The sequence below is a fragment of the Chroicocephalus ridibundus genome, chromosome 28, assembly GCF_963924245.1.
Source record: "Chroicocephalus ridibundus chromosome 28, bChrRid1.1, whole genome shotgun sequence".
Taxonomy (NCBI): domain Eukaryota; kingdom Metazoa; phylum Chordata; class Aves; order Charadriiformes; family Laridae; genus Chroicocephalus; species Chroicocephalus ridibundus.
The window spans coordinates 441,516-462,017 of record NC_086311.1 but is presented as its reverse complement, the minus strand read 5'-3'; the positions used below and the strand labels follow the sequence as shown (position 1 = coordinate 462,017).

The following is a 20,502-nucleotide window of genomic DNA, read 5'->3' as shown; positions in this document are numbered from 1 at the left end:
GACACTTCTGTCCCCCCGGGGGTCACAATGTCCCCCCCCCCCCCCCCCCCTTCTGGGGACACCCCTGTCCTAATGGGGGTCCCAATGTGCCTCCCCCTTCCCGGGGACACCCCTGTCCCCATGGGGGTCGCGGTGTCCCCCCCCCCAGGATCCTCTTGTCCTTCCCGGGGGTGCCATCCCCCTCTGCGTCCCCAACCACCCCATACCGTGGGGACACTCGTGTCCACAAGTGCCACCCCCGACAGGACGCGGCGATGCCACCAGCGATGTCACCCCACGAGCTTTAATGGGCTGAAATGGTGTGAAAAAGGGGCAAAAAGCGGAAAAAAAAAAAAGAAATAAAATAAAGCGTTGGGTCACCGGGATGGAACGAACCAGTAAGCGACTGTGACAAACTGGGATGGTGCTGCCACCCAGGAGGTGACACGGGGTGACGTGGTGGGGCCCACCAGTGCTGGACTGGGCCGTACTGGGATGGGATTGTCACCTGTGTACGGGGTGACACAGCGGGAGGTGGGGGTCCCACCAGTGCCACGCTGGGATTGTGCTGGCACCGACGAGGTGACACAGAGGGACACGGGGTCCCACTAGTGCCCGTGGAGGTGACATGGGGTCCTACCACTCCTGGACTGAGCCAAACGGGGATGGCACCCATGGGGTGACACGGGGGTCCCACCAGTGCCAAACTGGGATGGCACTGTCACCTACGGGGTGAAACATGGGGACATGGAGTCCCACCAGTGCCAAACTGGGATGATGCTACCACCTACGGGGTGACATGGGGTCCCACCAGTGCCAAACTGGGATGGTACTGTCACCTACGGGGTGAAACGTGGGGACACGGGGTCCCACCAGTGCCAAACTGGGATGGCACTGTCACCTACGGGATGAAACATGGGGACATGGGGTCCCACCAGTGCCAAACTGGGATGATGCTGCCACCTACGGGGTGAAACATGGGGACACGGAGTCCCACCAGTGCCAAACTGGGATGGTGCTACCACCTACGGGGTGACGTGGGGGTCCCACCAGTGCCAAATTGGGATGGCACTGTCATCTACGGGGTGAAACATGGGGACATGGGGTCCCACCACTGCCAAACTGGGATGGTACTGTCACCTACAGGGTGAAACATGGGGACACGGAGTCCCACCAGTGCCAAACTGGGATGGTACTGTCACCTACGGGGTGAAACATGGGGACATGGGGTCCCACCAGTGCCAAACTGGGATGGTGCTACCACCTCTGGGGTGACATGGGGGTCCCACCAGTGCCAAACTGGGATGGCACTGTCATCTACGGGGTGACACATGGGGACATGGGGTCCCACCAGCCAAACTGGGATGGCACTGTCACCTACAGGGTGAAACATGGGGACATGGGGTCCCACCAGTGCCAAACTGGGATGATGCTACCACCTATGGGGTGACATGGGGGTCCCACCAGTGCCAAACTGGGATGGCACTGTCATCTACGGGGTGACACATGGGGACATGGGGTCCCACCAGTGCCAAACTGGGATGGCACCCATGGGGTGACACGGGGGTCCCACCAGTGCCAAACTGGGATGGCACTGTCACCTACGGGGTGAAACATGGGGATATGGGGTCCCACCAGTGCCAAACTGGGATGATGCTGCCACCTACGGGGTGACATGGGGGTCCCACCAGTGCCAAACTGGGATGGCACTGTCATCTACGGGGTGAAACATGGGGACACGGGGTCCCACCAGTGCCAAACTGGGATGATGCTGCCACCTACGGGGTGAAACATGGGGACATGGAGTCCCACCAGTGCCAAACTGGGATGGCACTGTCACCTACGGGGTGAAACATGGGGACATGGGGTCCCACCAGTGCCAAACTGGGATGATGCTGCCACCTACGGGGTGACATGGGGGTCCCACCAGTGCCAAACTGGGATGGCACTGTCATCTACGGGGTGAAACATGGGGACATGGGGTCCCACCAGTGCCAAACTGGGATGATGCTACCACCTCTGGGGTGACATGGGGGTCCCACCAGTGCCAAACTGGGATGGCACTGTCATCTACGGGGTGACACATGGGGACATGGAGTCCCACCAGTGCCAAACTGGGATGATGCTACCACCTCTGGGGTGACATGGGGGTTCCACCAGTGCCAAACTGGGATGGCACTGTCATCTACGGGGTGACACATGGGGACATGGAGTCCCACCAGTGCCAAACTGGGATGGTACTGTCACCTACGGGGTGACACATGGGGACATGGGGTCCCACCAGTGCCAAACTGGGATGGCACTGTCACCTACAGGCTGAAACATGGGGACATGGGGTCCCACCAGTGCCAAACTGGGATGATGCTGCCACCTACGGGGTGACATGGGGGTCCCACCAGTGCCAAACTGGTCCCCATTCCTGGATACACCCTACTACCACCTACACCAAAGGTGCGTGCGTGTGGGCAGGGGGACACCTCGGTTCCTGCTGCCCCCCTGGTGGGTTCCGGGTACGTTGGGTCTCCGTGTCCACGTCACGGCAGAGGTCACCAGCTGGGACATGATGGACTAATTGGGTTTCCTTAATTATCCATCAAGATTTCCATAGGGAATGCCAGTGCTCCCCACGGCGGGGTTAGGGTTGTCCATCCCGTGAAGGTTCTTGCCTTTTCTAGATGTTCTCCACATCTTCTCCGGTGATGACACCTCCCAGGAACACTCGCTGCCCCTTTCTATGTGGAGACTTCCCGAAGGACGAAGGTTCGAGGCCAGCTTTCCCCTCGGTCATCCAGGAGGGCAACGCTTCCTAGGGGGAGGAAGAAGACGACCAAGGTCTTGGGTCGCGCGCAAACCTCGGGAGAGTCATCTCAATCCCACCATTCCCCATTTTCCTTTCCCTCAAAAATGGGGTTTCCCACCCAAGGACGGCGTTTGATTCCTCGCCTGGAGGTGCTCAAAGCATCCTGCCGGTGTTGGGTCACCGCATGGACCTCTCTACCGTGGACCACCTGCGGGGGTCTGCCGTGAGTCCAACGCTCATCCTGTAAGTTCCTCCCCCAATTCGCATCGTCATCTCAACGCTCGAGTTGTTTAATCGACCCCTTCCAGCGTCCCACCTTCCTCAGAGCTCGGGAGGGTTTCAAAGGCCACTTGACTCCAGGCTCAGGCCACCGTTCCTCTCCTATTCCCTTTTTAAAAGGCGAGCCATTGTCTCTCGGGACGTTGGGTGCTCACCAAACCACCGCTTTGACCCCGCCGCGGTGCCCGGAAGGTCAAACATCAGCCAAACTCGTCAGTTTGTCAACCCCGGCCATAAATTTCCATCCTCCAGAGGAGGAGACTGAGTCCATTTACCAACGGTCCCAAAGGACCTTCCCTTCCACATGTGGTCGACTTCCAAGAACTCCTCCCACCGTTACCGCATCCACGAGCGGTCACTGATGGGACCGACTGTCGCGTAGAGCTTGGCCAACCTGGTCTTGCTGCCTGATGATCCAGGTCACCATCCCATCCCCCCTCCCACCATTCCTGGAGCTGTTCAACCATCCCATACTCAAAGTACAAGAAAAACCCGCCAGGTTTCTACGGGTGGTTGCCCACATTGGTCCATCGGGCCACCCTTGTGGGGTTTTTCTGGCGTGTGGCTCCATGCCCTGGAGCAGTAGAACGGGAGATGGTCATCTGCTCGATTTTCTTCTCCATGCATCTCCATTCCCTATCTGCCGTCCGCGTTTTGCCCGATGTCCTCGCCATCGCGTTGCACCAGCCCATCCGTATACGGTCCATCATTGCTAAGAGCCAACACCGCGTCCCGGAGCTCTGCTGGTGGAGCAGAACCTTCTACTCGCTCCGCCACCGCAAGTCCATCAGCTGCAGACCCGTCAGCAGCCGGTCCTTGCCATTCACCCAGCGTTCCATGAGCACTCCCACCGGTCAGGCACCATCTGGCTGGTGGGGATCGAGTTCCGGAGCACCCCGGGTAGGAGAACATGGAGGCTCCATGATTTCAGCGGCCATTCCTATGTGCTCTACAACTTCAGCAACTTTATTCTCCTTGGTCAAGCCACCTGAGATGGATGTACAGTCCCACCTCTGGACGGTGGTCTTAGGTGCTACACCTAAAGGTGGTGGTTGACCACCAAGAAGAGGTTTAAGAAGAGGTACTGCCACGTGGAACATTAAAACTTCTTCCCCGAGTTAAGGGTTTGGTTGCTCCCAACCTTTGGAACCTGCTAGAACCTCTTCAGAGGCTGAGGAACCGTGCCGAGCACTCTGCCATGAGTTGGAGCTCCCTGGAGCCAGGAGGTCCTTGTTGACATGGTGCCGCCAATATCCCACCTCTCCCAACCTGGATACGCAGGGAGAGGGGCTGCAAAGGGTGGAAGGGTCCCAACGATTGATTCATGAATCTCCTTTAGAAGCTCCAGGAGCTCTTCACGTGGGGGAGTCCATCCCCAGAGCGCAGTTTCTTGAGTAAATTCGGGAGCGCTCACGTTATTCTGGGAAGTCCTGGAAGACGTGTCCGCCTAAAATCCTAAAGTCCCTCTCACAGCACCCAACGCCCTTTATTATTGGGAACGGGCAACTCTTGGATTTCTTGGAGGACCTTCAGCAGGAGCCGTTCTCCTCCCACGTGTCCGCCCGACTCCCCAGAATGTCACTTCCCAGCCGGGTCCTTCGTTCTTTCCTTCCTCTACCTCAGTTGTCGGAGCCGTAGAATCACCTCCCACCGCCCCTTCCACAGTGCTGGGCGTCCACCTACTGAAACTTCATCTAGATGTTAACCTCCCCTTGCCATTAGGTTCCTTTACTGGTCGGACTGGAGGGGGGATGAGACTTGAGAACCTTCTCCCAGCCCTTTTATGAACGATTAACGTCAGAAGGTTAATTTGGACCGTGAAATATTAACCAGCTCGTGGGGTAGAGGAGCAGCGGTCGGAAAATCCGCAGGTGACCTTGTCCACCATCGACATCTGGGCTCCCGCGTCAACGGTGACAATCATTAACCGCGGCCACCAGCTCAGGACTGGGATCCCCAGCGGTGGGAGCGGCGGCCGCCAGCGTTTCCCACGCCGCTTTCCCATCACTTCCCAGTTTAGGTTTAGTGCCGACGGAGCCGGATCTATCCCCGAGCTCATCCTCTGGCTCCCGTCGTTATCCTCGGAAACCCTACGGCGTCACCCCCGTCTCCTGACACAGGTCCCACGAGGACCATCACGAGAAGGTAACGAGAACCCGGCCAGTAGAGTTGGGAGCTCGTTGAACCCTTCTCCAAACACACTTCCTGTCCTCTCCGTGAGAGTTTCCCTCTTTTCCCTCGCATTTTGCACGGAGACAGACCGTCTCTTTCTAATTCCGTTTATTTTAGCGAAGGTTCTCACCGGGTTTTTATCCCGCGGGGTGCGGAGTGGGAAATCGGAGACCCGTTTTGGTTGGAAAAGACCTTTAAGATCATCAAATCCAACCGTTAAAGCCACCAGCGGATGTTGAAGGACCGGAAAAATCATCTTGTTCTTGGAAAATAATCTTGTTCTTGGAAAATAATCTTGTTCTTGGAAAATAATCCTGTTCTTGGAAAATATTCTTGGAAAATAACACCGTCGAAGCCTGTTTCCACGGCTAAATCCAACGATTTCTCAGCTCCGAGTTCAATCAGCCGCAATGGGTGGGATGCAGAGCGTGTCCCCAGCCCAAATCCGTCCCGGATTGGGAATATTTGGCCCCATGGTATCCGATATTCCCGGAGCTGATGCTAACGGTGGAGGTGAAACGGGGCAAGGTGGAGGCGGTTGGCTCCGGCTGTCCAGTTCCGTGCCGGCCCCTCCACGGGCGTTTCCCCCGATCACCTCGGCCTCTCTCCTCCAGATTAATTAATTGGAGACGAGTTTTGGGCACGCTCTGTTCTTCAGCGTTAATTACTGCTGCCAAGAGGGCAGGGAATTATCCTCGTTGCCGCCTGCTCGTTGCCAGATGTCCCACCCATCGTCATCCTCGGCACAAGGAACTTGAACCGGGTCTAAAGCGGCTTCCGACCATCGTCTGCGCCCTTCATCTTCGGCAACTCTCCGGGCCTGAAGTTTTGACTCCAGCGATCTATTTTGCATTTCTAATCGCTTCCTCATCTTCCTCGCTCTCGTCTTCCTCTTCCTTGCCCAACCTGTCTTCATCGCCCAACCCCACATCTTCGTCTTCATCACTCAACCTGTCTTCTCCTTCTTCACCCAACCCCACGTCTTCCTCTCCCTCACCCAACTCCATGTCTTCCTCTCCCAATCCATCTTCCTCTCCCTCTCCCAACCCTGCACCTTCCTCTCCCTCTCCCAACTCCATGTCTTCCTCTCCCAATCCATCTTCCTCTCCCTCTCCCAACCCTGCACCTTCCTCTCCCTCTCCCAACCCCGTGCCTTCCTCTCCCTCTCCCAACCCGTCTTCCTCACCCAACCTCACATCTTCCTCTTCCTTGCCCAACTCCACGTCTTTGTCGCCCAACCCCATGTCTTCTCCTTCTTCACCTTACCCTGTATCTTCCTCTCCCTCTCCCAACCCTACATCTTCATCTGCCAACCCATCTTCCTCTTCCTCTCCCAACCCATCTTCCTCTTCCTCTCCCAACCCTACATCTTCTTCTCCCTCACCCAACTCCACGTCTTCCTCTCCCAATCCATCTTCCTCTCCCTCTTCTAACCCCGCGCCTTCCTCTCCCTCTTCTAACCCCGCGCCTTCCTCTTCCTTGGCCAACCCGTCTTCCTCACCCAACCTCACATCTTCCTCTTCCTTGCCCAACTCCACGTCTTCGTCACCCAACCCCATGTCTTCTCCTTCTTCGCTTTACCCTGTATCTTCCTCTCCCTCTCCCAACCCTACATTTTCCTCTCCCAACCCATCTTCCTCTCCCTCTCCCAACCCATCTTCCTCTCCCTCTCCCAACCCTACATCTTCTTCTCCCAACCCTACATCTTCCTCTCCCAATTCATCTTCCTCTCCCTCTTCTAACCCCGCGCCTTCCTCTTCCTTGGCCAACCCGTCTTCCTCACCCAACCTCACATCTTCGTCTTCCTTGCCCAACTCCACGTCTTCGTCGCCCAACCCCATGTCTTCTCCTTCTTCACCTTACCCTGTATCTTCCTCTCCCTCTCCCAACCCCACATCTTCCTCTCCCAAGCCATCTTCCTCTCCCTCTCCCAACCCTACGTCTTCCTCTCCCTCTCCCAACCCCACGTCTTCCTCTCCCAACTCATCAATCACATCCCTCGCTGCTCCAGGACGCACAGCGTCTTCTCCGTTTCCCTCCTCTAACCTACACGAAGCTCGTCATTCGCCGAATTCCTGACAAATATTACCCGGATCCGTCCAGCGACTCTTTATCTGGGTCAAATCCCACTTGGAATTTCACCATCCCTAATTATAAAATCTAATTAAATCCTCTTCCTTAGATTTTTTTTCATGGCTGTTGATGCCCAACGCCTGGTTTTTGGCCCTTCGCTGCGGCACAGACGCGCACACCCGTCTCCGCTCGCACCGAAGCGGTCGCCTTGACGTGTCCAGGGGAGATTCTGCTTGTGACATCGCTAACGTGTCACAGGCTGTTCGCCTCTCTCAAAATATGCTGTCAATTAAACTTTCGGCGCTCGTTAAGAAATCTAACGAACCAAGAAGGGCTCAACCCCCCCCACGCACGGAGCTGTTTATCACCTGGATTCGCTCATTCACCGCTCGAATCGTGAAATTTCATCACTCAGAGCTCGTTCCTTTGTTAATTTGGGCGTTTATGAGCAAAACGAGTTGCCCAGGCGATGGCGCGAGCGCTCATCCTTCCTCCGGCGCGGAGCTGGTGTCCCCCACGTCCCCTCTGTGTCCCCCGCGGCACGAGCTGTGTTAGCCATAACCTGAGCCGGAGCTGAGTGACATCTGGGAAATGACTCGTGGGTCCCACCAGTGCCAGACTGGGCCAAACTGGTCCCCTCCCTACTGGTTGGGGTGGGGGGGGGGTGACTCACCCGGATGCCTGGGTCTGCAGGCGGGTCAGGGGGGGTCCCCGCTGTCACTGCTGTCCCCATCGTCCCCGAGGATGGCGGCGCCCAGGGCCTGCAGCTGCGTCACGAGGGAGCCCAGCGCCGCTGCGGGGACACGGGGGACATTTAGGGCTGGGGGGACACTGGGGACACGGCGGGACATTTAGGGATGGGGGGGGAACATTGAGGGGACATTGGGAAAGGCGTTGGGGACACGGGGGGAGACCCAAAGGTGTGAGGGGACATGGAAGGGGACACTGGAGGGACACGAGGACACTGGGGGGGACATGGGGACACCCGCAGGTGCCACACGGGCTGAACCTACCCCTGCCAGGGGGATGCTCCATCCTGTCCTCGTGGATGGTGGCCTGGGGGTGACACAAGGGGTGACACAGGGAGAGCAGCCACCCCTGTCCCCAAGTGCCCCCACCCCCAGCCCAGTGTCCCCCCTTATCACCTCCTCCTTGTGTCCCCTCTCGTCACCCCTTCCTTGTGCCACCTCCCCATGGCTCCAGATGCCCCATGTCCCTTCCCTGTGTCCCGCACATCCCCACCCGTGTCCCCAGATCCCCTCACCTTGTCCCACGTCACCTCGTCCGTTGTCACCGGGCTGCGCGTCACCTCATCAGCCACCCCCAAGGCCACCGCTGCAGGGACAGGGACAGGCCGCAGTGAAGACACAGCAGCCACCACTCACCCACAGGGACACAGGGTCCCCGGGGTGTCCCCCGTGTGTCCCTCGGCACCTGCCTTGTGTCCCCTCATGTCCCACCAGCAATGTCCCCTGGCTGGTGTCCTCCCCACCGAGAGCGTCCCCAATGTGTCCCCACTTACCGCTGCGTCGGACACCGGCCATTGTCCCCGAAAGCAGACGGCTGCTGCCTGTCACCTTGGCCACCAGGCTGGGGACAGAGTCACCACGTCACCCCCAGCCCCACAGGTGGGTCGGGGCCAGTGGGGTGGGGACGGTGCCACCGTGTCACCCTTTGGGTCTCCAAGAGCGGGGATGGGGTCCCCTGGGGTCCCAAAGTAACTCCCAGGGTCCAATGTCCGCTCCGGTGTTCCCATGCCACCCTTAGGGTCCGGATGTCACCCACGGGGTGCCCTGCCACCCTCAGGGTCCCCTGGTGTCCCTCAACACCCCCAAAGTGGACCCAGGCATCCGGGCCCCTCCCCCATCACTCACTCGTCCCCCGCTGGGTCCTGCTGCCACTGCGGCCGGTCCAAGGCCACCACCGGAGCCACCAGCCCTGGGGACAGGGAACAGAGTGACGCCGGGGTCACCGGCCCTGGGGACAGGGTGAGTCCACGGCCACCCACTGCGGAGGAGGGGTGACGGTGGCATCGGGGACACCCTGTTCCCGTTCTCGCGCCTGTCCTGTCCCCATCCCCATGTCCCCATCCCTGTCCCCATCCCTTCCCTGTCCCCATGTCCCCCTCCCTGTCCCCATGTCCCCATCCCTTCCCTGTCCCCATGTCCCATCCTCTCCCTGCCCCCGTGTCCCCATCCTCTCCCTGCCCCCGTGTCCCCATCCTCTCCCTGTCCCCGTGTCCCCATCCTCTCCCTGTCCCCGTGTCCCATCCTCTCCCTGTCCCCGTGTCCCCATCCTCTCCCTGTCCCCGTGTCCCCATCCTCTCCCTGTCCCCGTGTCCCATCCTCATACCCCCCTCCTCGGGTCCCCCTCCCTTCCCTGTCCCCATGTCCCTGTCTCCCTCCCCAGCTGTGTCCCCTGTCCCCACATCTCCCGCCCTGCGTCCCCATGCTCATGGCCCCCTCCCCGTCTTTGTGTCCCTCTGTCCCCATCCCCTCCCCGCCCCCGTGTCCCCCACCCCTCTGCGCACCCTGTCCCCACACCTCCCTCCCCGCGTCCCCCTCCCCGTGTCCCCGTACCCCGGAGGACGCGGAGCCGCTGTCCTGCCCGGCGCAGGCGGGCGCTGAGGGTGACCATGGTGCTGGTGGCCGCTGCCACCTCGGCCTCGCGTGCTGTCACCACCCTGGCCAGCCTGGGGGGGACGGGGGAGGGACGCGAGAACAAGGGGACAACGACGACACGGCGGGGGGGGGGGGATGGGGGACACAAAGGGACAGGGAGGGACACAGGGACAGGAGCAGCAGGGACATGTGGGGACAGGGACACTGGTCACCTCTGGCGTCCCCATCCTGGTCCCACTCCTGGTATCCCCACAGATGCCCCCCAGTTCCTTCCCAGTTCCCCCGCAGCGTCCCCAGTACCTCCCAGTACTCCCTCGACCCCTATCCCCGGCCCCCCCCAGGCTCTTCCCAGTCCCTCCCAGTCCCTCCCAGTCCCCCCCCAGCTTTCTCCCCCGCTCCCCCCCAGTCCCTCTTAGCGCCCCTCCAGTCCCCTCCAGTTGTCCCCCAGTCCCTCCCAGTGTCCCCTATCTCTCCAGTCCCTCCCAGTCCCCCCCCAGCTTTCTCCCCCGCTCCCCCCCAGTCCCTCTTAGCGCCCCTCCAGTCCCCTCCAGTTGTCCCCCAGTCCCTCCCAGTGTCCCCTATCTCTCCAGTCCCTCCCAGTCCCCCCCCAGCTTTCTCCCCCGCTCCCCCCCAGTCCCTCTCAGCGCCCCTCCAGTCCCCTCCAGTTGTCCCCCAGTCCCTCCCAGTGTCCCCTATCTCTCCAGTTCCTCCCAGTGCCCTCCCAGTACCTGGCAGCCGCCCGGGCCAGTCCCCTCAGTGCCTCCTCAGCCGCCTCTGCTCGGCCCCGCTGCCGCGTCACCTCCCGCGCCAGGCGCTGCGACAAGTGCCACCGTGTCCCCAACCTGTCCCCAAGCCCTCCCGTGTCCCCAGCACGTCCCCACTCTGGGCCACCTCCCCGACCAGGCACCAGGACGTGGCGGACTGCTCACCGATGTCCCCAAGGTGTCCCCAGCCCCTTCCCAAGTGGCCCCCACGATGTCCCCAATGTCTCTCCGCGTCTCCAAACCATCCCTGTGTCCCCAACGCATCCCCAGCATGGCCCGGACACGCGTCTCTGTGTCCCCGTGTCCCCAGCATGTCCCCACATCGCCGTCTTGTCCCCGGTGTGGCTCTTTGTGTCCTCAGTGTCCCCCCCGCCTTTTCCCAGGCATGACTCCAGCAGGTCCTTGTGTCCCCAGCACGTCCCCACATGTCCCTCGTGTCCCGTCCCCGCCGTGTCCCCAGCAGGTCCCCGTGTCCCCAGCACGTCCCCTTACGTCCCATGCCTGTCCCCCCCATATCTTCAGGAGGTCCCCATGTACCCAAACACGTCCCCCTTTACCCCACGCATGTCCCCAGCGTGTCCCCATATGGCCCCAACATGTCCCCAGCAGGTTCCCATGTCCCCAGTGTGTCCCCGTGCATCCCACACGTGTCCCCCTACGTCCCCCGTGTGTCCTTAGCAGGTTCCCCTGTCCCCAGCAGGTCCCTATACGTCCCACGTGTCCCCCCCGCCCCGTGTCCCCGCTGACCTCGGTGTCCCGACGCTGCAGCTCGGCGGTGGCCGCCCTCTCACGCAGGCTCAGCTCCAGCCGCGTCACGCGGCGTGTCCCCGCTGCCACCGCTGCCCCCAGCGTCCCCACCTGAGGAACCCAGGCGTCCGGGAGGAACCCAAGGCACCCGGGAGCCCCCCCCAGGGGGAAAAAGGTGACCCTTGGAAGGGACCCAGGCGTCCGGGCCCCCCCTTAACCCCCCCCCTAGACAGCACCCAGGCATCTGGGTGCCCCACAACCCCCCAGAAGGGACCCAGTCACCCCACGGGAGGGACCCAGGAGTCTGGACGCTCCCTCAGCCCCCAACATGGGACTCAGGCCCCCCCTGTTGGTAGGGACCCAGGCGTCCGGGCACCCCCTAAGCCCCCCCAGATGGGACCCAGGCATCTGGGTGCCCCACAACCCCCCAGATGGGACCCAGACACCCCACGGGAGGGAGTCCAGGTGCTCCCCAGCCCCCCCAGATGGGACTCAGGAACCTCTGCCCGGGAGGGACCCAGGCATCCGGGCACCCCCTAACCCCCCCCCGAGATAGGACCCAGGCATCTGGGTGCCCCACAACCCCCCAGATGGGACCCAGGCACCCCATGGGAGGGACCCAGGACTCTGGGTGCCCCCCTAGCCCCCCAGATGTGACTCAGGACCCCTCCCTCGGAGCGATCCAGATGCCCAGGCACCCCCTAAGCCCCCCCAGACAGGACCCAAACACCTGGGTGTCCCCCAACCCCCCCCAAGTGGGACCCAGACACCCCATGGGAGGGACCCAGGAGTCCAGGTGTCCCCCCACCCCCCCCCGCAAGATGGGACTCGGGAACCCCTCCCCAGGAGGGAGCCAGGAATCTGGATGCCCCCCCAATCCCCCCAGATGGGACTCAGGAACCCCCCCAGACGGGACCCGGGCACCCACCTGCGCCCGCAGCACCCGCTGCGCCTCCTCCTGCACCCGCAGCTGCACCAGGAGGGCGAAGACCTTCTCCCGCCAGCGCCCCAGGAGCCTCTGCAGCCTTGGGGGGGCCACCGCCACGGGGACCTCGGCGGGGGGCAGCTGGGGGGGGGAGAGGGGGAGGCGTGGGTGTCCCAGGGCACCCAGACTCCCCCCCCAAGCACCCAGAAACACGCCAAAGCCACCCAACCACCCCCCCACCCCCCCCCACAACGCACCCACGTCCATCCCTGGGGCGCCCAAGGCACCCTCAGCACCCCAGAACCCCCCCCCACCCAAAAGCCCCCCCCAGCGGCACCTTATGGCACCCCAGAGGTGTCCCTACACCCCCCCTAAGCACCCCAGCGCCCCCCCCCCAGCCCCCCAGGACCCTAGGTCACCCCATTGTGCCTCCAGGACCCCCCTGTGGCACCCCAGGCCCCCCCCTCAGCAACCCAAAAGCTTCCCCCAGGGAGACCCTATGGCCCCCCCCAGACCAATCCCCGAGCACCTCTGCCCCCCCCCCCCCAGCACTCCAGAGACCCCCTGGACCCCCCCCGAGCACCCTAGGACTCCCCCGTCATCTCCCAATGTCACCCCATTGCCCCTCAGGACCCTCTGTGGCACCCAAGGCCCCCCCCCCCCACCATTGCCCCCCAGGGCCACCTCACAACACCCCAGGGCTGTCCCAGCCCCCCCAAGAACCCCCCCAGTGGCACCCTATGGCACCAGGCCCCAAACCCCTCCAAAGCACCCCAGGCCCACCCCAGCGCCCCCCGGGCCCCCACCCAGAGCACCCCAGGACCCTCCCATTGCCCCCCAGGGTCCTCCCAGCACCCAAAGATCCACCTTAGGGGCACCCTATGCCCCCCCCTGCCCCCTAAAAGCCCCTCCGGGGGCACCCCACGGTCCCCCCAGCCCCACCTCGTGGCCCAGCTCTCGCTCCTGCAGGGTCAGGATGTGGCCGAGGGCGCTGAGCCGGGCCTGGAGCAGCACCTGGGCCTGGCACTGGTGGGGACAGGGACATTGTGGGGACAGTGTGGGGACAGGGGGACACCCCGGGGACACTGCAGGGACAGGGGGTACGGGGACATCCCGGGGAGAGGGGATGCAGGGACATCATGAGGACAGGGTGACAACCCGGGGACAGGGGGACACCATGGGGACACCAAAGAGACACAGGAATATCCTGGGGACACCGCGCATTGGGATACCGCGGGGACAGGGAGCATAGGGTCACCCTGGGGACAGGGACCATGGGTACAACATGGGGACAAGGTGACATCCTGGGGACCGGGGGACACCATGGGGACATGCTGGAAACCGTGGATATTGGGACGCTGTGGAGACAGAGGACATGGAGACACCCCAGGGACAGAGAGACACCCTGGCGACACCAGAGGGATACGGGGAGATCCTGGGGACACTGTGGGGACAGGGCATAGGGCCACCATGTCACCCTGCCTTGGGGACACCTCGGGGACACCCTGGGGACAATGGAACACCGCAGGGACACCAGAGGGGCATGGGGACATCCTGGGGACAGGGTATAGGGCCACCATGTCACATTCTGGGGACACGAGGACACCCGGAGGACACCAGGGGGACAGAGCACATGGAGACATGCCGGGGACACTGTGGGGACAAGGGACATGGCCACCGTGTCACTCCCACCACGGGGCCACCCTGGGGCCACCAGAAGGGCAGGGGAGCAGGGGACGTGGGGACATCCTGAGGACACTGTGGGGACAAGGGACATGACCACTGTCCCCCCCCCCCCACCATGGGGACACCGTGGGGACAGGGCCACAGCTCCCAGGGGATCCAGGTGCTCACCTCCTCCAGGGGCTGCTCCCCATCAGGCTCCGCCCCCTGAGCCTGGCCACGCCCCCTCACAGCCTCAAGCTCCGCCTCCAAGGCTTGGCCACGCCTCCTCTCAGCCTCAAGCTCCGCCTCTAAGGCTTGGCCACGCCCCTTCTCAGCCTCAAGCTCTGCCTCCAAGGCTTGGCCACGCCCCTTCTCAGCCTCAAGCTCTGCCTCCAAGGCTTGGCCACGCCCCTTCTCAGCCTCAAGCTCCGCCTCTAAGGCTTGGCCACGCCCCTTCTCAGCCTCAAGCTCCGCCTCCAAGGTGTGGCCACGCCTCCTCTCGGCCTCAAGCTCCGCCTCCAGGGGCCTGCCAAAGGGGACCTCAGCGTCCAGGCTCTGGGGGTTACTGGGAACACTGGGAGGGTTAGTAGGGGGTTACTGGGAGCACTGGAAGGGGAAACCAGGGGATTACAGGGAGCACTGGGGGTTACTGGGAGCACTGGGAGGGTTAGTAGGGGATTACTGGGAACACTGGAGGGGGAAACCGGGGGATTACAGGGAGCACTGGGGGTTACTGGGAGGGTTAGCGGGGGATTACTGCGAATACTGGGAGGTACTGGGAACACTGGGAGGTTACTGGCAGCACTGGGAGGGTTAGTAAGGGATTACTGGGAGCACCAGGGGGTTACTGGGAGCACTGGAGGGGGAAAACTGGGGGATTACAGGGAGCACTGGGAGGGTTAGTGGGTGATTGCTGGGAGCACTGGGGGGTACTGGGAACATTGCCGGGGGGTTACTGAGAGCACTGGGGGGGGAAACCAGGGGATTACAGGGAGCACTGGGGGTTACTGGGAGCACTGGGAGGGTTAGTAGGGGGTTACTGGGAGCACTGGAGGGGGAAACTGGGGGATTACAGGGAGCACTGGGGGTTACTGGGAGGGTTAGTGGGGGATTACTGCGAATACTGGGAGGTACTGGGAACACTGGGAGGTTACTGGCAGCACTGGGAGGGTTAGTAAGGGATTACTGGGAGCACCAGGGGGTTACTGGCAACACTGGAGGGGGAAAACTGGGGGATTACAGGGAGCACTGGGAGGGTTAGTGGGTGATTGCTGGGAGCACTGGGGGGTACTGGGAACATTGCCGGGGGGTTACTGAGAGCACTGGGGGGTGAAACTGGGGGATTACAGGGAGCACTGGGGGTTACTGGGAGCACTGGGAGGGTTAGTGGGGGATTACTGCCAACACTGGGGCATACTGGGAACATGGGGGGGTTATTGGGCACACTGGGAGGTTTAGTGGGAGATTACTGGGAGCACTGGAGGGGGAAACTGGGGGAATACAGGGAGCACTGGGGGTTTGCTGGGATGGCTACTGGCAGCACTGAGGGATACTGGGAACATTGGGCGGTTACTGGGAGCGCTGGAGGGGAAAAACTGGGGGATTAGAGGGAGCACTGGGGGGTTACTGGGAGGGTCATCAGGAACACTGGAGGGGCTATTGGGAGGTTACTGGGAGCACTGGGGGGGGTTACTGGGAGCACTGGGGGGGTTACTGGACAACTACTGGGAATATAAAAGCGCAGTAAGAGCAATTAGGGAATACATGGGGGGGGGCAACTGGGGGTTAGTGGGAGCACTGGGAGGGTTAGCGGGAGCACTGGGCGGGGGCAGTAACTGGGAGGTTACTGGGAGCACTGGGAGCCCTTACCTGGTGCTGGGGCCGGCGGGGCGGAGCACGAAGTGCCATGGGGGGACGAGGCCCCGCAGACCTGGGGGAGACAGGAGGGACCCAGGTGTCCGGGGGGGGGACACAGACACACGGGGTGGGGGACAGGAGGGACCCAGGTGTCCGGGGCGGGGGGGATGGGACAGGAGGGACCCAGGTGTCCGGGGGGGGGCACCCAGGCGTTGGGGGGTGGGGGGGGGGAGGGAAGGGGGGACCCAGGCGTCCGGGGGGGGGGGATGGGACAGGAGGGACCCAGGTGTCCGGGGGGGGACACACGGACACACGGGGGGGGGGACAGGAGGGACCCAGGTGTCCGGGGGGGGGACACAGACACACGGGGTGGGGGACAGGAGGGACCCAGGTGTCCGGGGCGGGGGGGGGGGTGGGACAGGAGGGACCCAGGTGTCCGGGGGGGGGCACCCAGGCGTTTGGGGGGTGGGGGAGGGAAGGGGGGACCCAGGTGTCCGGGGGGGGGGGACACAGACACACGGGGTGGGGGACAGGAGGGACCCAGGTGTCCGGGGGGGGGGGGGATGGGATGGGACAGGAGGGACCCAGGTGTCCGGGGGGGGGGCACCCAGGCGTTGGGGGGTGGGGGGGGGGGGGAGGGAAGGGGGGACCCAGGTGTCCGGGGGGGGGGGGGGGATGGGGACAGGAGGGGGACCAGGGTGGTCCGGGGGGGGGGGGGGGGGATGGGACAGGAGGGACCCAGGTGTCCGGGGGGGGGGGCGGGGGAGGGGGGGGGGGGATGGGACAGGAGGGACCCAGGTGTCCCGGGGGGGGGGACACGGACACACGGGGGGGGGGGACAGGAGGGACCCAGGTGTCCCGGGGGGGGGGGGGGACAGTCATCCGGGGCTCACCAGTGCCCGGCGGCTCCGGGTGACTCTCGGCCATCGGTGGCACCTTGCGGGGACGGACACACGACTCCCAGTTAAGCCCCAGTAACCCCACCCGCGGCCCCAGTAACTCCCAGTAGCTCCCTAGCCCCAGTTCCAGTACCTCCCAGTAACCCCCACAGAAGGCCTGCTCCCCCCCCCACGGTCCCAGTAAAGCTCCCACCCCCGGTAACTCCCAGTAGCTCCCAGTACTCCCCTATCCCCAGTACCTCCCAGTAACCCCCAGTCAGGGTCTACTCTCCCTTACGCCCAACCCAGTAACTGCCCCCTCATGTTCCCAGGGACTCCCAGTTCTCCAGCACACTCCCAGTGGCTCCCAGTATCTCCCCGTTCTCCCCCTTGAAGGTCTCAGGGGCTCCCAGTGACTCCCAGTAATCGTCCCTTCATATTCCCAGTGACTCCCAGTGGCTCCCCGTTGCCCCCCTCAAGGTCCCAGGGGCTCCCAGTACTCCCAGTATCTCCCCATTCTCCCCCTTGAAGGTCTCAGGGGCTCCCAGTGACTCCCAGTAATCGTCCCTTCATATTCCCAGTGACTCCCAGTGGCTCCCCGTTGCCCCCCTCAAGGTCCCAGGGGCTCCCAGTACTCCCAGTATCACCCCATTCTCCCCCTGAAGGTCTCAGGGGCTCCCAGTAACTCCCAGTAACCAACCCCTCACGTTCCCAGTGACTCCCAATTCCCCCCACATGCTCCCAGTGACACCCAGTGGCTCCCCACTGCCCCCCTCAAGGTCCCAGGGGGTCCCAGTACTCCCAGTATCTCCCCATTCTCCCCCTGAAGGTCTCAGGGGCTCCCAGTAACCAACCCCTCACATTCCCAGTGACTCCCAATTCCCCCCACATGCTCCCAGTGACTCCCAGTGGCTCCCCATTGCCCCCCTCAAGGTCCCAGGGGCTCCCAGTACCCCCAATAACGCCCAGTAACCCCCTCCCTCATATTCCCAGTCATTCCCTGTGCACTCCAACACGGTCCCAGTAACTTCCAGGAGCCCCCGGCGGCTCCTCCCCCTCACCATCCCAGTACCCCCAGCAGACTCCCAGTTTCCCCCCCCCGACACACCCAGTGGCTCCCAGTATCTCCCCCTCAAGGTCCCAGTAACTCCCAGTGTCCCCAGTAACCACCCGCTCATACTCCCAGCGACTCCCAGTTCCCCCCCCACCTGTTCCCAGTACCTCCTAGTGGCTCCCCATTGCCCCCCTCAAGATCCCAGGGGCTCCCAGTACCCCCAGTGGCTCCCAGTAACCAGCCCCTCGTACTCCCAGTGACTCCCAGTTCGCCCCATACGTTCCCAGTGGGTCCCAGTATATCCCAGCTGCCCCCCCTCTCCCCAATTCCAGGGGCTCCCAGCAACTGCCAGCTCCTCCCCCCGTCCCAGGCCCTTCCCAGTACCTCCCAGTACACCCAGTACCCCCCGTCCCCCCTCACGACCGCGCGGGGCACGCCGGGAACGCGCCACTGCCGCCGCCGCCGCTCTTCCCGCTCCGCCCGGCGCAGCCAATCAGCGCGCGGGGCCGAGCGAAGAGCCCGCCCCCCTCCCCCCCGGCCGCCGAAAAGCGGTAGCCAATGAGAGGCGGTAACACGAAAGTCCCGCCTCCCCGCCGCCCAATGGGAGGCCGCGCCTGGGCGCGGAGACGCTGCGGAGAGCGCGGCGGCTCGTCCCGCCCCCCCGCGGGGGCTCCGCCAATCAGAGCGCGAGGGACGGGGCCTGGGGTAGAGCTGGGGGCTGGGGGGGTAAGTTTGAGCCCTGAGGGGTAAATCAGGGTCTTGAGGGTGTAAATCAGGGCCCTGGAGGAGTAAATGAGGGTCCTGGGGGTGCAAATCAGGGGCTGAGGGGGTAAATCAGGGCCCTGGAGGTGTAAATGAGGGTGCTAGAGGTGTAAATCGGGGGCTGAGGGGGTAAATCAGGGCCCTGGAGGAGTAAATCTGATCCGTGGAGGTGTAAATCGGGGTCCGAGGGGGTAAATCAGGGCCCTGGAGGTGTAAATGAGGGTGCTAGGGGTGTAAATCGGGGTCTGAGGGGGTAAATCAGGGCCCTGGAGGTGTAAGTGAGGGTGCTAGAGGTGTAAATTGGGGGCTGAGGGGGTAAATCAGGGCCCTGGAGGAGTAAATCTGATCCGTGGTGGTGTAAATCAGGGTCTGAGGGGGTAAATCAGGGCCCAGGGAGGTGTAAGTGAGGGTGCTAGAGGTGTAAACTGGGGCCTGAGGGGGTAAATCAGGGCCCTGGAGGTGTAAGTGAGGGTGCTAGAGGTGTAAATCGGGGTCTGAGGGAGTAAATCAGGGCCCTGGAGGTGTAAGTGAGGGTGCTAGAGGTGTAAATCGGGGGCTGAGGGGGTAAATCAGGGCCCTGGAGGTGTAAGTGAGGGTGCTAGGGGTGTAAATCGGGGGCTGAGGGGGTAAATCAGGGCCCTGGAGGTGTAAATGAGGGTGCTAGAGGTGTAAATCGGGGGCTGAGGGGGTAAATCAGGGCCCTGGAGGAGTAAATCTGATCCGTGGAGGTGTAAATCGGGGTCCGAGGGGGTAAATCAGGGCCCTGGAGGTGTAAATGAGGGTGCTAGGGGTGTAAATCGGGGCCTGAGGGGGTAAATCAGGGCCCTGGAGGAGTAAATGAGGGTGCCAGAGGTGTAAATCGGGGCCTGAGGGGGTAAATCAGGTCCCTGGAGGTGTAAATGAGGGTGCCAGAGGTGTAAATCGGGGCCTGAGGGGGTAAATCAGGGCCCTGGAGGAGTAAATCTGATCCGTGGAGGTGTAAATCTTGGTCCGAGGGGGTAAATCAGGGCCCTGGAGGTGTAAATGAGGGTGCTAGAGGTGTAAATCGGGGGCTGAGGGGGTAAATCAGGGCCCTGGAGGTGTAAATGAGGGTGCTAGAGGTGTAAATCGGGGGCTGAGGGGGTAAATCAGGGACCGGGGAGGTGTAAATGAGGGTGCTAGAGGTGTAAATCGGGGCCTGAGGGGGTAAATCAGGGCCCTGGAGGTGTAAGTGAGGGTGCTAGAGGTGTAAATCGGGGGCTGAGGGGGTAAATCAGGGCCCTGGAGGAGTAAATCTGATCCGTGGTGGTGTAAATCGGGGGCTGAGGGGGTAAATCAGGGCCCTGGAGGTGTAAGTGAGGGTGCTAGAGGTGTAAATCGGGGCCTGAGGGGGTAAACCAGGGCCCCGGGGGGTAAATCTGAGCCTGGAGGTGGCAAATATGAGCCCCGAGGGGGTAAATCCGGGGCCTTGGGCTGCAAAAGAGGGCCCCGGCGGTGTAAACGCGGTCCCCGAGGGTGTAAATCAGGGCCCTGGGGGTAAAGCGGGGGTCGGAGGGGCGGCGGGACCGTGGCCGCCCGGGTCCCTCCCGTCTCCCCGGATGCCCGGCTCCCGTGGGAGCGGCAGTGACGTCGGTGCCACCGGCTGTGGGGACCGTCCCCGAGGGACACGGGGAGGTAGGTGCTGGCAGGGCCAGACGCGGCCGCGCGGGTGCCTTGCAGGGACGGGGGGGTGCAGGGGGACGACACCCCCCCAGGTGTGGGAGGGGGCGCCGGGGTTTTTTGGGGGACGGGGGGGGGGGGGACACGGCAGGCGGAGGCCTGGGCTGGGTCCCCGCGTGGCTGCGGAAAGGGAAGTGGCGGCGTCCCTGCGCCCGGACGCCTCGGCTTCCTCGCGGGGGCAATGGCGGCCACGCCCGGACGCCTTGTGGCACCAACGGCCGCGTCCCT

At 62.9% G+C, this 20,502-nt stretch overlaps 2 protein-coding genes across 9 annotated transcripts in view; one reads left to right on the top strand and one right to left on the bottom strand.

Moving 5' to 3' along the window:
- Positions 1 to 57: 57 nt before the first annotated feature.
- On the bottom strand, positions 58 to 17,568 carry CCHCR1 (coiled-coil alpha-helical rod protein 1). Of its 8 annotated transcripts, none has more exons than XR_010068951.1 (16): positions 16,776 to 16,943; positions 15,895 to 15,955; positions 14,215 to 14,551; positions 13,303 to 13,386; positions 12,364 to 12,501; positions 11,436 to 11,546; positions 10,653 to 10,738; positions 9,883 to 9,995; positions 9,178 to 9,241; positions 8,826 to 8,893; positions 8,568 to 8,638; positions 8,317 to 8,359; positions 7,977 to 8,096; positions 7,672 to 7,887; positions 1,758 to 2,785; positions 59 to 1,695 (listed from the first exon to the last, which is right to left on the bottom strand). XR_010068951.1 is itself a non-coding variant. In XM_063318738.1 (14 exons), the coding sequence occupies exons 1-13, from the start codon at positions 16,807 to 16,809 to the stop codon at positions 8,002 to 8,004; spliced, it is 1,305 nt and encodes a 434-aa protein (XP_063174808.1). In that variant the 5' UTR covers positions 16,810 to 16,943; the 3' UTR covers positions 58 to 2,785; positions 7,977 to 8,001. The 8 variants fall into 8 exon arrangements, 1 of the variants encoding a protein (XP_063174808.1); XR_010068952.1 differs by having other exon boundaries at positions 60 to 766; positions 1,182 to 2,785; XR_010068953.1 differs by having other exon boundaries at positions 58 to 2,785; positions 7,672 to 7,876.
- The window catches only part of LOC134507844 (uncharacterized), an 18,555-nt gene continuing 9,502 nt past the window's right edge, over positions 11,450 to 20,502 (top strand). Inside the window, exon 1 of the mRNA XM_063318788.1 lies at positions 11,450 to 11,610. The gene's annotated coding sequence lies outside the window, so the exon portion shown is untranslated. The remainder of the gene's footprint in view (positions 11,611 to 20,502) is intronic.

Bases quoted from the DNA above. Each gene is read 5' to 3' on its own strand.
- CCHCR1 (XM_063318738.1), bottom strand. From the start codon at position 16,809: ATGGCCGAGAGTCACCCGGAGCCGCCGGGCACTG. The intron at 13,387-14,214 runs GTGAGCACCTGG...TGTCCCCACCAG, and splicing joins GGGAGCAGCCCCTGGAGGAG to TGCCAGGCCCAGGTGCTGCT. The intron at 11,547-12,363 runs GTGGGTGCCCGG...TGGGTTCCTCAG, and splicing joins AGCGGGTGCTGCGGGCGCAG to GTGGGGACGCTGGGGGCAGC.